The 16,753-nt window shown below is 44.2% G+C and overlaps 1 protein-coding gene across 1 annotated transcript in view; it reads right to left on the bottom strand.

Annotated features, from left to right (window-relative positions):
* Positions 1-11,148: 11,148 nt before the first annotated feature.
* Positions 11,149-16,753, bottom strand: part of ZKSCAN4 (zinc finger with KRAB and SCAN domains 4) — an 8,436-nt gene continuing 2,831 nt past the window's right edge. Inside the window, exons 3-5 of the mRNA XM_042985430.1 lie at positions 16,349-16,431; positions 15,279-15,402; positions 11,149-14,397 (exon numbers count right to left, since the gene is read on the bottom strand). Coding sequence (XP_042841364.1) covers positions 13,535-14,397; positions 15,279-15,402; positions 16,349-16,431 — 1,070 coding nt within the window. The 3' untranslated portion in view covers positions 11,149-13,534. The remainder of the gene's footprint in view (positions 14,398-15,278; positions 15,403-16,348; positions 16,432-16,753) is intronic.

The following is a 16,753-nucleotide window of genomic DNA, read 5'->3' as shown; positions in this document are numbered from 1 at the left end:
GGTAAATGCTTACTCTGGTTTGTATTTTCTGCCATTGCTCATCCCCAGGAGGGATTCTTTTGATCAGTGGCAGCACCCTGTGTTGGAGGTTATGGAATTGTTGCTACGAGCTTGTTCTGTATTTACTTCTGCTAAATAACTCGAGGGTTTCCTGGACCCAAGACCATAGATACTGATTTCTGAATATGTTAATTTTTGGAATTTCAGATTCCTGAAAAGCGGAGGTACTGTGAATTGTGATTACACTTTCTCACCTCCCCTCTTCTCTAATGGGCTTTAAACTTCCATCCAGAGGCTTAGGAGACAAGTCCTCTTAAGTCAGCAGCACAGTTGTTCTTGCTTCTTGTAGGGAGTCTCATTTCTAGTTTCTTTTTGTCTCTTTTTGTTGTGTTTTAACATGTATCCACAAATTCCCTGACACCCCTCCCTTCCAGAGGTAGAGTCTAATCCCATTCTCCTTCAGTGTGAGCTGAATTTATCCTCTGGTTCAGAGATTTTTTTTTTCCCTCACATGTGCCCAGTTTTCTAAGACGCCCATCAAAAGCACTCTTCATTTTTGTTAACGGTGTTTTTCATCTCTAGCACTTTCTGGTTCTTTCCTAGGATTTCCATCTCTCTGCTGACATTGCCTATCTGTTCTTGCACACTGTCTGCTTTATCTGTTAGAGCCCTTAGCATATTTATCATAGTTATTTTAAATTTGTGGTCTGCCCATTCCAAACTTCCTGCCGTGTCTTGTTCTGATGCTTGCTTGCCTTTTCAAGCTGTGTTTTTTGCTGTTTGGTATGCCTTGTAATTTTTTTCTTGAAAGCTAGACAAGATGTACTGAGTAAAAAGGAAGTGCTGTAAATGTATACATATATTTTTTTAATGCTTATTTTTGAAGGAGAGACAGCACGCGAGCAGGGGAAGGGCAGAGAGAGACTGGAGACACAGAATCCAAAGCAGGCTCCAGGCTCTGAGCTGTCAGCACAGAGCCCGACGCGGGGCTCAAACCCATGAACCGCGAGATCATGGCCTGAGCTGAAGTTGGACGCTTAGCCAACTGAGCCACACAGGCGCCCCAGGAAGTGCTATAAAATGGCCTCTAGCAATGTGGTTGTGATGTGTGGGAAGCATTCTGTTATTAAAAACAAAACAGGCCCCAAATGTAGTCACTTACGCTAAGTCCCACGTCACCAAACTGAGATGTAACTTAAATACAGTTCCGGCTCTCCTGGAAATGGAATATCAAATAAACTAGTCAATCAGGAATCACCTGGTCAGCACTAGTTAGGTAATATGCCTGGCAGATGCCTGTCATCCCCTAAAGGAAAGTGACCGTTCAATAACCAACCTGCTTTTTCTGCCCAGAGTAGCTCCCTTGTTCCCAGACCTTTCTTCCTTCAAGTCCTTGATTTTTACAGCTCCTCTCCATGCTTCCGTCTGATGGGTGCGATGCTGCGCAATTCATGAATTGCTGAAGCCAGCAAGATCTTTAAAATTTACTCAGTTGAATTTGGCTTTTTATTTTTATTTATTTTTATTTATTTTTAAATTTTGTTTAACGTTTGTTTATTTCTGAGACAGAGAGAGACAGAGCATGAGTGGGGGAGGGGCAGAGTGAGAGGGAGACACAGAATCCGAAGCAGGCTCCAGACTCTGAGCTGTCAGCACAGAGCCCAACGCGGGGCTCGAACCCACGAACTGTGAGATCATGACCTGAGCCGAAGTCGGTTGCTCAACCGACTGAGCCACCCAGGCACCCCGAATTTGGTTTTTTAATGCTAAAGTCCTTTGATTAGGTCTCAGTGAGTCTGTCTGGACTGAACTTCACAAGTATCTCTCAGTGTTCTCCTCTTAGATGGGATGCGGTAGTTAGAGTTGTTATTTCCCTTCTCCCACAAGGAAGGCTAGAGCGAGTGAAATTGGGTATTTCTCTTCCCCCAACCCAGTTAGGATCTGATAATACCCCAGAAGGTTAGGCTCTAGTTAACTAGTCTCCCCTGAAAGCAGGCCTGATTAAAAAGAACAGAGTGCTCTGTTTATTTAAAAATAGTTCCTTTTCCTCTCCTCCAGCTGGAAGCAAAAGGGGATTTTTCTCCAGTATTTACTGTGGGAACCTGGTTGAGCTCCTGGAGGTAGAACACATAGTGTTGTGCGGGCATCGCTATGACTGGAGGCCTTAACTCCAGGCCTCCCTGGAGGTTTTAACTCTCAGAGTTGCCTTCATTGAGCTCCAGCAATTCCACCATTAATATTCAGGTTTTCCAGGAGCGCCTGGGTGGCTCAGTCGGTTAAGCGTCCTACTTTGGCCCCGGTCATGATCTCATGGTTTGTGAGTTCGAGCCCCGCGTTGCGCTCTGCGCTGACAGCTCAGAGCCTGGAGCCCGCTTCGGATTCTGTGTCTCCGTCTCTCTGCCCCTCCCCCACTTGTGCTGTGTCTGTCTCTCAAAAGTAAATAAATGTGAAAAAAAAAATTTTTTTTAAATTCAAGTTTTCCTGCCCCCACACTGGTGTCACACTGGGTTTTACACTTAGGTTTCTGCTTCCTACACCTTCCCTCCCTGGCTTCATGTGATTGTCTCCAGTCTGGGCAGTTTGCCGTATCCTGCCCTCTCTTCTGATCCAGGAAGCGTTACTGACTTTTCAGTCTGTCCAGCTCTTTCCATGTTAGGTCAGAGTGGTAACTTCCAGGCTCCTCACACTCAGAACCAGGAACCGGACGTTATGTGTGAGCTGAGTGTAGCCACTGGCTTCTCACAGCTAGACTGTGGTGGGGGCACCCAACTGCCTCTCGGTGGTTGCCTGGGGGGAGTGAGCTGGGTGGACAGGCCCAGGTAGCACTGAGCCCTGCTGCTGGCCCGCCGTGCGGCTAGGAATCCTCCAGTCCCGGTCAAGGATGACAGCAGCCGTGGCTGATACCTTGCCTGCAACCTCACGCAAGACCCTGAGCTAGAATTACCCACTTAATGTATTCTTGAGTTACTGAACTACAGAAATTGTGAAATATGATAAATGCTGTTTCAAGCCACTGAGGTTTGAGGGAATGTGTTATTCAGAAATAGCTCATTCACTGCCTTACCGATGGCCGCCGTCCAGGTACAGTAGCTCTGAAAGTTCCCGTAGCACCATTCCACAACCTTGCATGGTACCTGCAAGTTCCCTCCTTGTTTCTGGCACCTGGAAAATCTCCTTTCTTTTGAGCTCAGCTATTTAAATTTTCTTTGGTTATACTTTATCATTTACTTGTGTCGGTTGGCCATGTTAACATATGGTGATTTTCTATAAAATTTTAAATTACTAAAATTCACTCCTGAAAAGATAGAAAGTTTAAAGAGACTGCATATTTCTTAGAATTAAGTTTGACTGAATATGGTAAAATAGTCTAAGTAATAGCGGCTTAAATAAAATTTCATTTATCTTTTTTGTAAAAGAAGTATAGAGACAGACAGTTTGGGACCGCTATGGCAGCTCCCCTATATCATATAGGAGATTGATCGATCTATCTACCTATCTATCTATCTAACTATCTATGTCAAGATATCTGCATCTGTTTTGTTTTCAGGGATATAGGCTCATCTTTTTCTGTTAAACCACCATGGTGTCTGGTGACATTTCTCAAGATCAACTTAGAGATCCAGTGAGGCTGCTAGATCTCCAGCAATCACATCTGCGGTATAAGAGTAAAGGAGTAAGAAAAGCAGAAGGAAAAATAAATGCCCAGCCCTAGCTGAGTCAACTCCCCGTGGGCACTTCTCAGCAAGTGCCACAGAGCACTTCCACAAGTGCCCCACTGACTTAAACGCAGTCTCTGGGCCACAGCTGGCTGCTAGGGAGACTGCAAAATGTCCTGTAGTGGCACTGCGTCTAGATAAAATCAGGATCATGGGCGTGAGGAGGAAAGGGAAAGTGGACGCCGGGTGCACAGTGAGCAGTCTCTGCCATAGACCAATAACAGAACAAACACAAAACCCGTCACAGTTCTACCCCTAAGACAGCACCAGGTTCACTGAATTACACAGGAAAACCTGTAAACATTCTAAGGAACACGAAGCTGGTTTTATGTAAACTTTTATGGAGCATAGAGAAAGAAAAGGATGTTATTCCAAATTGGGGTTTTGTTTTCAGTGCTCTTGAGAAATAATTGACATACCTCACTGTGTAAGTTTAAGCCAAGTTCTTTTTATACAGTATTACATTGATATTAGGACCTGTCAACGCTAGCATAGAGAAAACTGCCACTGAAATTTACTCATAAATATTAATTTAGTAATCCTAAGTAAATACTAGCCAAAAAGACTCACAGCATATTAAAAGAAGGATGGGCTATGACTGACAGAGATTTAATACCCATTTTAAAAAAAAAAATTTTTTTTAACGTTTATTTATTTTTGAGACAGAGAGAGACAGAGCATGAACGGGGGAGGGTCAGAGAGAGGGAGACACAGAATCCGAAACAGGCTCCAGGCTCTGAGCTGTCAGCACAGAGCCCAACGTGAGGCTCGAACTCACGGACCGCAAGATCATGACCTGAACCGAAGTTGGCCACTTAACCGACTGAGCCACCCAGGCGCCCCTTAATACCCATTATTAAACTAGGAATAAATAGTTACAAATTTAAATCTTAAAATAATTTCTGAATTGGCAGCATGAGGGGATCCTGGACCTACGCAGGGTGAAACAATCATAACTTGTGAAAACTACCTCATACGGTCTCTGGAAATTGTCCTAAGAGCATACAGCAAATGAGGAAACATTTATTCAAGAAAATCTACTAAATTTTGGTAAGAACACAATCTATGGCACTTTTTCTTTTTAAAGTTTACTTATTTTTAAGGGAGCGACAGAGAGAGTGAGCAGGGGAGGGGCAGAGAAAGGGAGAGAGAATCCTTAGCAGCACTGTCAGCACGGAGCCCAATGTGGGGCTTAAACTCACAAACCGTGAGATCATGACCTGAGCCCAAACCGAGTTGGATGCTTAACTGATTGAGCCACCCAGGTGCCCCAACACAATCTATGGCACTTGTGCCATGAACTACTTTCTATGCTATCTCTATCCACTGGCTCAGCATGAGGGAAACTCCAATCTGGGTGGATATGTCCAAGGGGGTACCAAGCAAAGGCTAAGGTACCACCTTAAGAGGGACAAGACATCAAAGTTTTATTTTTCAGAGACTAAATTCCAGGCAAGTGAAACCAATTAGGTCGAGCTTTTTCCTCCACCTGGCCCCCATTCATAGGGCAGAGGCTCTACTTCAGACACGGCAGGCTAAGAATACTGGAGCCCAGAAAGCCCTCACACAAGTTCCACACATAGGACAGAGGTTCCATGCTGGGAAGACTAGAGGCTACTGCCTGGCCCAACACCCTAATTATAATGCAGAAGTGTCACTGAGAGGAGTAGGTCACTGTCCCTGTCCTCAATTCTGGAGCAGGGACTCAGAGATTTTGACCTGAGGAGGGGGTGGGTATAAGAGCAGAGGGCTTTGAGGCTCTCCCCAATGGAACTGACTATAGTTGGAACAGATTAAGGGAAAGGTCAAGCCTAAAGGTACTCTCCAAAACAATGTAGATTTTGGTAGTAAGCAATTTAAAGTAAGCTAACCATGAGAGCTAAATGATAATTCTTAGGCTGGCTAGTTTACCAAGGAAAACCAGGGAAAAAGACAAGTAAGGAGAGTCCTCTTGGGCTCAGAAAGAAACCTTACACATATTGGCCTCAAGAAGTATCCCTACAAAGGGCTTCAAATTTAATTGGATCACACTTAAATAATTTATGGCAAAAGGCATTGCTGAAATATAGAATAGAGCAATCAGCCACCAATTAATGCTGCCTAACAGCAGGATGTGATACCAACAGAGACGGGTTGCTAAACCAAGAGGAGTGGGGAGATAGCGAGTCCTTCTAAATCACTGTCATGTCATATCCCATTGTGTATATATACTACAGTTTCGTTACCCATTCATCCATAAGTGGACACTTACATTGTTTCCATACCTTGACTATCACAAATAATGTTGTAGTGAACATGGCAATACATATATATTTTTAAGTGGCGTTTGTCGTTTTTGGGTTTGTCTTTTGTTGTTTGCTTTAATACATACTGACATGGAGTTGCTGGATTATATGGTAGTTAGATCTTTAATTTTTTGAGGAACCTCCATACTGTCTCCATAGTGGCTGCACTGATTTACATTCCCACAGTGCATGAGGGTTCCCTTTTCTCCACATCCTTGCCAGCATTGTCTTTTTTGATAATAGCCATTCAGACAGGTGTGAGGGGATATCTCATTATGGTTCTGATTTGCATTTCCATGATGATTAATGATGTAGAGCATCTTTTCGTGTGCCTGTTGACCATCTGTGTCTTCTTTGGAAAAAATGGCTATTCAGATCTTTTAGTAGTTGGATTGTTGATGGGTTTTGTTTGTTTGTTTTGCTATTGACTAGTACGAGTTCTTTATGTATTTTGGATATTAGACCTTTATCAGATATGTTATCTGCAGATACCTTCTTCCATTCCATAGGTTGCCTTTTCATTTTGTTGGTGGTCTCCTTTGCTGAGCAGAAGCTTTTTAGTTTGATGCAGCCCCGCTTGTTTACTTTTGTTGCTGTTGCTTTTGGTGTGAGATTCAAAAAAGATTCAAGACCTACATCCATGAGATTACTGCCTTTGTTTCCTTTAAGGAATTTTATGTTTCAAGTCTCACATTCAAATCTTTAATCCACTTTGAGTTAATTTTTGTATATGGTACAAGATAGTGATCCAGATTCATTATTTTGCATGTGACCGTCCAATTTTCCCAACACCATTTATTGAAGAGACTGACCTTTCCTCATTGTATATTCTTGGCTCCTTTGGCATAAGTTAATTGACCGTATATGTGTGGGCTTATTTCTGGACTATTTTGTTTCATTGACGTACATGCCTGTTTTTACACCAATGCCTTACTCTTAATTACTACAGTTTTGTAATATAGTTAGAAGGCAGGGAGCATGATGACTCCAGCTTTGTTCTTTTTTCAAGATGGCTTTGACTATTCAGGGTCTTTGATGGTTCCATACAAATTTTTAAATTGTTTATTTCTGTGAAAAATGCTATTGGAATTTAAAAAAAAATTTTTTTAATGTTTATTCTTGAGGCGGGGGGGAGGGTCAGAGAAAGAGGGAGACACAGAATCCAAAGCTGAGTTGTCAACACAGAGCCCAACGTGGGGCTCGAACTCACCAACCATAAGGTCATGACCTGAGGTGAAGTTGGATTCTTAACAACTGAGCTGCTTAAGTTCTACCGCCATTGGAATTTTAATAGGGATTTCATTGAATCTGTAGATTGCTTCGGGTAGTATGGACATTTTAACAAGATTAAATCTTCTAATTTATTAACATTGGATATCTTTCCATTTATTTGTATTTTCTTCAATTTTTTTTTCACTAATGTCTTATAGTTTTCAGAATATAGATCTTTTACTTCCTTAAGTTTATTCCTGGGTATGTAAATCTTTTTGGTGTAATTGTAAGATTGTTCTCTTAATTTCTCTATAGTTATTAGTGTATAGAAACACAATAGATTTTTGTGTATTGATTCTGTATCCTGTAATTTATTTCAGTTTTGTGTGCGTGTATGTGTATATATGTGTATATGTGTGTGTAGTCTTTAGCGTTTTCTATGTATATCATGTATACATAGAAATGTATAGTGCTGGGGTGCCTGGGTGGCTCAGTTGGTTGAGCATCTGACTTCAGCTCAGGTCATGATCTCACGGTTTGTGGGTTCGAGCCCCGCGTCGGGCTCTGTGCTGACAGCTCAGATCCTGGAGCCTGCTTCGGATTCTGTGTCTCCTTCTCTCTGTGCCCCGTCCCCGCTCATGCTCTGTCTCTCCCTCAAGAATAAATAAAACATTACAAAAATTTTTTAAAAAAATGTATAGTGCTTTCTATGTATATCCATGTATTACTGTAAATCATGACAGTTTCACTTCTTCGTTTCCAATTTGGATGCCTTTTTTTTTCCCTTTTTCATGCCTAATTGTTCTGGCTAGGATAGGACTTTCAATACTATGTTGAATAAAAGTGGTGAGTGGGCAGTCTTGTCTTGTTCCTGATCTTAGAGGGAAAGCTTCCAGCTTTTCACTTTTGAGTAGGAGGTTTGCTGTGGGCTTTTCATATATGGAATTCATTATGTTAAATCCCTTTACACCCACCTTGAGAGTTTTTATCGTAAAACATGTTAAATTTTGTCAGATGTTTTTTCTGCATCTATTGAGATGATCATATGATTTTGCTCCTTCATTTTGTTAGGTCATGTGATGTATCACGTTAACTAATTTGCAGATGTTGAACCATCCATGCATCCCTGGAATAAATGCCACTTGATCACATATACAATTCTGTTTATGTATTGTCGAATTTGGCTTGCTTATATTTTGTTTGAGAATTTTTGCATTTATAGTCAATAGGGATATTGGCCTGTAATTTTCTTTTATTATGCCATCTTTGTCTGGTTTTGATGTTAGGGTAATGCTGACTTGATAAAAAGAGTGTGAAATTCCTTCCCCTTTTCTTTTCTGGAAGAATTTAAGATTGTTATTCTTCTTTGAATATTTGGTAGAATTCACCAGTAAAGCCATCTGGTCTTGGACTTTTAGTTTGTTGGGAAGTTTTTGATTACTGACTCAATCTCCTTCATAGTAACTGTTTTGTTCAGATTTTCTATTTCATCAGGATTCAGTCTTGGTAGGTTATATGTTTCTAGGAATTTACCCGTTCCTTCTAGGTTGTCCAAGTTGTTGGCATATAACTGTTCATAGCAGTCTCTTAGGATCCTTTGTATATCTGTGGTATCAGTTGTAATATCTCTTTCATTTTCTGATTTTTTGAGTCCTCTCTCTCTCTTTGGGTAAGTGTAACCAAATGTTTGTCAAGTTTATCTTTTCAAAGAAAGAGCTTTTAGTTTCATTGATTTTCTTTCTATCTTTTTAGTCTCTATTTCATTTATTTCTGCTGTAATCTTTATTATTTTCCTCTATTGACTTTGGGCTTCATTTGTTCTTTTTCTAGTTTCTTGATGTGTAAAGTTAGATGGTTTGACACTTTTTGTTTTTTGAGGTAGGCACTTATCACTATGAACTTCTTGGAACTGCTTTTTGCTGCATTACCTCAATTATAGTATGTTACATTTCTATTTTCATTTGTTTCAACTATCTTTTGATATTTCCTTTGATTTCTTCCTTGACCCATTAGTTGTTCAGTAGCATGTTGTTTAATCTCCACAGATTAATGAATTTTTCAGTTTTCTTCATGTAATTAATTTCATACTAGTGTGGTTGGAAGATACATGATTCAGTCATTTTAAATTTGTTAAGACTTGTTTTGTGACATATGATCTATCTTGGAAAATATTCCATGTGTTCTTCAGAAGAATGTGTACTCTGTTGCCTTAGGATGGAATGTTCTGTAAATATCTGTTAACTCTGTCTGGTCTAACATTTCCTATCAGGTCGGTGTTTCCTTATTTTCTGTCTGGATGATCTGTCTATCAATCTAAGTCCCTACTATTATTGCACTACTATTTCTCCCTTTATTCCTGTTAATATTTGCTTTATATACTTAGGTGCTCCTATGCTGGTTGCCTAAATATTTAGTGTTACCTCTTCTTGCTGGACTGACCCTTTTATCATTATGTAATGCCCCTCTTTATCTCTTATTAGTCTTTGTTGTAAAGTCTATTTTATCTGCTAGAAGTATAACTACTCCAACTTTCTTTTGATTTCCATTTGCATGAAATGTTTTTCCATCCCTTAACTTTCAGTTTTGTGTGTCCTTACATCTATAGTGAGTATCTTGTAGTCAGTATACAGATAGGTATTGTCTTTTTATCTGTTCAGCCACTCTATGTCTTTTGATTGGAGAATTTAGTCCGTTTACATGGACTTAAGGTAATTATGGATAGGTATATGCTTATTGCCATTTTATTGTTTTCTGGCTGTTTTTGTGGTTCCTCTCTGTTTCTTTCTTCTTTTCTTGTGGCCATACAAATTGGGGCACCAGACTGGGTATGAGCTCCTTTTTGGGTGACACCAAATATTACAGTCCCATGAGACCAGGAATGTAAGCTCCCTGGCCTCCAGAGACAGGTGATCCAAAGGAATCCCCTGAGTGGCAGCCACAAAAATCAGGATACCAGATGCATGTAAAAGCTCCCTTATGAGAGATACTGTGCTCTGAAGCACAGTTAAGGAAGAATACAAAGATGGTGCCTGTTTCCCTCTCTGGAATGTTCCAGCAGGCTCCTAGATATGTATCGAGTTAGATGATTGACCCTGTGGCCAATGTTTTAATATAAGCAAGTGAGCCTCCTTCACTTTCAATCTGGGTGCTATCAGCTGCCTCTGGGCCCTCGGATGGGTGAGTCTGAGCACGTGAGTCCTAGAAGAGCAGTTTCTCAGATCACTTTAGTCTTGTGGGTCTTGGAACACAGGCCCTTGTCGGTTTTCAGATGTATGTTTTGGGGAGTTGTCTCTCAAGTGTATGTCTTAAAAGTTGTTATGCCTAATGTGAGTTGAGCCCAGTGCTCCTCACAAAGAAGCTCCAGGTTTTGAGTTCCTTCCCAGTTGTACGTCACTGTGCCAGGAGTGGGCTTTATGAGGGGATTCTGTCCCGGACTCTTCTATGTGCTTCAACATGTTTTTCTTCTGGTTTGCCCATGTGTAGTTGTCACTCAGCCAGCCTTTGTTTTTTAAGAGGAAATTGTTCCCTTGTAGCTGGACTCAATGTGTGGGAATAGGTGAGTTCAAAGTCTCCTATGGAACCACCCAGAACTACAACCTCCGAGCACTTGTTTGTATAGGTGATCCTCACAACCCCGTGGGTAAGCTGCACCTTTTTTCCTTCTAAAGGAGAAAGCAGAGAAATAGTATTTCATAGGGTTATATGCTTTACCAAAATTAAGAACATGTCTAGAAGGGCTATTCATCAAAAGCTCTTTTCATAATAACCATTCTACCCAAGTGGGAAAAAATATGTCTTAACCAGCCCCTTAACTCATGCAAAGGGAGAAAAAAGAAAATGGAAGACTGCACTGCAGCAGATGGAGGAATTAAGTAGAATGGCTGACCAACCGACACTAAAATTCATAAAAACAATTTTAAAAAGCACAAAAAGTAGCATTTTATTCTACTTTAAATATTGGTTATAGCTTAACTAAGCAACGTATTTTACTGGATCTAATTTCATCTAGAAATAATTTTTTGACCACCTTTTTTCAATAGGCTAGTGTTGAAGCCACTTTATAATTCACTTTATCAACATACCTTTGCTTTATACAAAAGCAAGGTGTCCAAAAGACTGTCAACAAGGTAATTTTTTCAGGTGAAATTACACAATACTGCCAGACAGAGAATATTTTGATCACGTCAGTGGGTCTCTGGTACTTACTGAATAAAAGTTAAGCTCCTTGCTCTGGCAGTGAAGACCCCTACAATGTACCTACTTTAAACTTGCCCTATTTACTAAATCTGACAAACTCAGTCTTTCCAGCTCTGTCAAACATTACCCTATCCATGTGATAATAACAGCTCACAGCCAGAAGAAACCTTTTCTTCTCTGAGATTCCACACCCTTCAGCTCACCATTCACAAGGCATTTCTCACGGCACTGATTTATGTACATGTCTTATCAACTTTAGTATACTGAAACCCTAAGCCTAGGTATGTATATATGTATGCATGTGCTTTATTTATTATTGGACACAGTAGGCACTTGAAAGTATTTTTCTACAATATGTCCTCCTCCACAGAAAAATGTTTTAGGCTGGGAAGGAGCGGAAAGAATGAAAGGAGGCACAGTGGTCCCTTGTCAATCTCTATGACTTACACATGTACGCTGTCTAGTTTATCAAAAGCTTTCACATACATTTATCTCCATGACATAAACAAATACCAAAGGAAAATGAACAGTGTTTAAGATCAAGGCTATTAGGAAAAATTTAGAAAAAATAGAGGAAAGGAAATGGCTAGCTTTGCAAAAGTAACAAAAGGTTAATTTAAGGAAATTTTAAAAGGCTAAAACAGATTAAATGGAGAAAGTCCATGGAATTTTGGAAAGCTACAGAAGTTCTAAATTAGACTCCAATGAGCAGAAATGAAGACAATGAAAGACTTCAGAGAAGTGGTACAGGGAGAGCCCCACGGTCTGCAGCGTCTCTAGTTAGTTTGCGGTGCTTCAGAGCACGAACCCAGAGAATACCATGTTGGTGACTCAACAAAACATGGTCTGAGATCCATGAGAAATGGAAACCATTTTCGGCACAGCTTGGTAAAGCTGGATGCTGGTGGCATCAGGAAGATGTTAAGTCTCTGAAGAACTCTGTAGAAGGTGATTTGGGTGAAAACAAGAGATATCACAAAATTCTTATTGTGGCTTCACATGTTGATACTTTGGATATTGTGGAGTAGGATTCCCAATGTGATTCTGAACAGATACATTTTCTCTGTCTACACTTGGGTTCCCATCCTCATTGGCTGCCTCTGACCCTATCTTCCTATCCCCCACCAACACACCAGTTCTGAAAACATGAGTGAAATTTGTTATAAATATCTGGCATGACTCCTCTAACTTGGAGGAAGCTTAGCTGGTATAAGCTGTGGTGCAACTTGGCTCTGAATTGGGAGAGAGGCATGCAGATGCTGTCTTAGCACTTTGTTAGGCCAAAGATAACTACGAGGTGAGAAACAAGCTGTTCAACATCACAGGATTTCTATCAAAATTCATCATCATTTTGATCTGACTTGATCAATTCATTTATTTACCAGAACGTGAAAGGTTTATCCCATAAAAGGAGCAAAATTAATGTGAACAAATATAATACGGACCAAAGAATGGAGTTACATGGATGGAGCAATCTCACAAATCTAATTAGAAGCTGCTTAAGGCATTCTTACAACTACTATGCTGGTGAAGAAATATGGATTCTCCCACCCCAAATCTGACAACCCTATGTATTTGGTAATAAATGCATTAGACTGACCCAGAATCTAGAACCTCAGAGAATTAGACACAAACACAAATAGCCTTAGAAAGTCCTCAGAAATCTAGACCACGTCAGATTTTCAGAGTTATGGAGGTCACCTCACTGGTGTACTAAATAAACGTTTATAGCACCTACACACAAGGCACAGTGGGGAGTATAATATGGCACAGATCTGACCAACTGGTGAAACATTCGTTATAGGCAAAATGGTCAGAGCAGCAGCCCCCACATCAGAGCCATCTCGCCAGGAGACGTCATCAAGTGCCGGCTGGAGGTGGTTAGCCAGTCTGGAGGCCCATTTCAGTCCAGTAGGTGAGAACAATCATTTCATGTCCTACCTCTTCCAGGCAGCTCTCCCAGAGCCTCCTACCAAACAAGCTGTTTCCCAGCCACCTTCTAGAATGTAGAAGACCATGCATCCCTCCAGACTCGGCCTTCTAACCCGAGATGGCATGTAGCGGTCAGTGAAGCCTCAGCCCCGTTCTGTGAGGAATGAACGACTCTGGCACGTACGACGGGGCTCACTGTGATAGAACTTTCTTTCCCACATGGCTCCTCCGGTGTTGAACAAGGTATGAAGTTCGGGTGAAGCCTTTCCCACATGTGTCACACTGATAGGGTTTCTCACCGGTGTGGATTTTCTGATGTTCGAGAAGGCTTCTACTCCGAGTGAAACTCCTGTCACACTCGTCACATGTGTAAGACGCGGGAGCCTCAACGCTTTCCCACCGGCTTTCCACCCTCCCCCGACCCTCCCGGGTCTCTGCACATTCACGATCCTGCGCGTCTTTATCGCCGTGGATCCTCTGGTGTCTGAGGAGATGTGAATTCCGCCTGAAAGCTTTGCCACACGTGTTGCACTGGTACGGCTTCTCCCCTGTGTGGATTTTGTGATGTTCAAGGAGGCTGCAACTCTGGCTGAAGGTTTTCCCACACTCCTCACACCCGTAGGGCTTCTCCCCGGTGTGGGTTCTCTGGTGTTTGATGAGGTTTGAGCTGTGACTGAACACCTTGCCACACTCCTCACACTCGTAGGGCTTCTCCCCGGTGTGGGTTCTCTGATGGATGACGAGGGCAGAGCTCCCGATGAAGGTCTTGCCACAGTCTTCACACTCATAGGGTTTCTCCCCGGTGTGGATTCTCCTGTGTTTGGTCAGGCCTGAACTCTGAGCAAAACTCTTTCCACATTCGTGACAGTAGTGCCTCCTACTTCCCGTGGCAGTTTTCTGCTTTCTCGGGAACCTGCCCTCCTGTTCGCCAGCTTCGGTGCCTTCAGGAATCTGGGCAGTGTCTTCACGCGGGGGGCGTGGCATTCCCCCGGACTCTTGTACTGGCCGGACCTCGTCCACAGGCAGGGCCCGGATCTCGGCCTCTGTCTCACCACCTGAAATAACAAGTGGCCACACGTGGTCAGGGATGCCCTGCCACGCAGGAAAGCTGTGACTACGGTTCCACATACGCGGGGATGGGGGTTTCTGTACAAGAACGAGGATGGGGACGAAGGGGAGAACGGGCCTGGGGTCATTGGAAGCAGGGTGATGGGGGTGGAGGAGGGTGGGAAGGACCGTGCTGGGGACACTCGCAGAGGCTCTAAGTCCTGAGGACGAAGGCAGGGCCCTGCACTGGGGCTGGACTCGAGGAGGGCTGGGCAGATGGCAGCGGTAAGCAGGCACGCGTGAGGACCTGGAAGTGTTCCGTGCGACACAAGGAGAGCAGGCACGTAGAAAGCGATCGTCGGTCAGGGACGGTCCTCTTGGCTCTTATCCCAGACGAAGGCAGGGGCCCCAACACGACGGGCTTCGGTGCTGACAGGTCTGAGCCAGCGCTCCTGCTGCACCATGGTCGAGCTGCACGAGCTCAGACGGGCCGGGCTGTCCCGTGTGTCCTGCACCCCGATCTCTAGCTCACTTCTCGCGCTCGCCCTACAGTCCCACGGCCCATTTCCCGAGGACACCCCAGCTCTCGTCCCGTGTCGGAACCAGCAACAGAGAGGGGACCAACGGTGACAGCCCTACTATGAGCCAGGCCTGTGCTCGGGGCTCTACCTGCCGTGTCCCACTTAACCCGGCCAGGACGCGGCAGGAAAGGGAAGGGAGCCGGGCCGGGAGGGTTAAAGATCGGGTCACGCACGTGGTTAGTAGCTGGGTTCAGAAACGGTGGCTCTGAACGCAGACAGAATTCAGACAGCGTCTTACGGCCCAGTAGGTTCCAACCGACAAAGGAAGCCACGAAGGCCTACCACGAACCAGCCCCCGTCAGTCTTACCCGGGGAGGTCAGGCCGCCGGGGTTCTCCTGCCCTTCGTCTCCGTGGAAGCTCCCCCGAGAGGAATCCAGCTGCGCCCAGCCGGAGGAGAAAGCCAGGGCCACGTCTTCCGTTTTCAGCAAGCCCTGAAACGGCACACGGGCCTCCTAGTTCCTCTTACCCAGAGTCCCTCCCGGAGCCGGGTGCTGCGCAGAGGGGCTCAGGCGGTGAGGGGACGGTCCCCGAAGGCTCCGCAGACCAAGCCAGCGCGGCACCTAACGCTACTTCTCCCGGTCTCAAGTGACGGCTTCATCAACAAAACCACTGCGGAAGTAGAGTGACAGCACGTGAGGACAGGGGTCTCCACACAAATACGCCAGTCGCCTGCGTCTCTACACAAATACCCCGGACGCCCGCGTCTCCACACAAATGAGCCGGACACCAGGGCAGAAGGTAAAGAGATTTGGAAAACGGAGGCCACACCACTGCAAGGACCGGAACTGACCCCCACTAGTGATGGTGGCTCATTTGTATTAACAGTTATTCAGATACAGTGAAACGTGGGTCTGAAGTGAGGAAAGTCAGGGAAGCCAATGGACACCACAGAGCCTCCAGGGCGTGGAGGACCGGGTAAGAAGTTCAATCCAGTTTAAGTACGGACTGTTGCGATCGTGTGACTAGCTGACACACGTGGGCATGCCGTATCCGTCCCGGCAAGCTAAGGGACCACGTGGTTACCCCCCGGTAACAGGGCAAGAAAGCAAAAGAAAATCTTCGGAACAAAAGCACCGTCACAACAAAAGCTTCAGTTTGCTTTTGCAGAATCACCGTTACTGATGAAGAAGATCCCACTGAAGAAGGGGCTGGCCAAGGACACGGAGTAGGGGTCTGGCAGACGGCACCCAAGCTAGTCATGAAATAGGACGAGGCTCCCAACTAGGCACCAGGAAGTCAGACAGCGACAGACGACACTAGCATACACGAGAAAGTTGACATCCCATCTGGCATTTGGCTGGAGGATGTAGACGGGGACGGGGCGACCCTCCCAGGATGCACCACGGTAGCGAGGGGCAGGGAGGGGCTCCGGCTCACCTGGGGCTCTGGGGGCAGCCTGGCCGCCACCACTGCGTCTCCTCTGCAGCGCCCTCCCGGGGCAAGCCCAGGACCCTGGAGAACTAGGAAGGAAAGAAGCTCTGGATGAGACGTCCCTGGCACTCAGCCTCCCTCCCTGGCCTGCGGAATCCAAGCTCAAACACTGGGCCTGGAACTTCGTACAGAGTGTGTCTTCCCAAAGGCCCGATCCCTACCCGCTCCAGTCCCGGGGCCTAGAGACCTGTGCTGTGCTCTGCCGACACACAAAATCTATGCAAAAACGGCAGGATCCTAGGAAGGGATGGTGAGTTTAAACCACATAAAACAAGCTTTTCATCTGAAGATACCCTGGGTTTTGCTTGCGAAGGGGAGAAAAGTAAGATTTCAGTTAAAATGCCTTTAGGG

Source organism: Panthera tigris, chromosome B2, assembly GCF_018350195.1.
Source record: "Panthera tigris isolate Pti1 chromosome B2, P.tigris_Pti1_mat1.1, whole genome shotgun sequence".
Taxonomy (NCBI): domain Eukaryota; kingdom Metazoa; phylum Chordata; class Mammalia; order Carnivora; family Felidae; genus Panthera; species Panthera tigris.
This window is presented reverse-complemented; position numbering and strand designations above follow the sequence as displayed.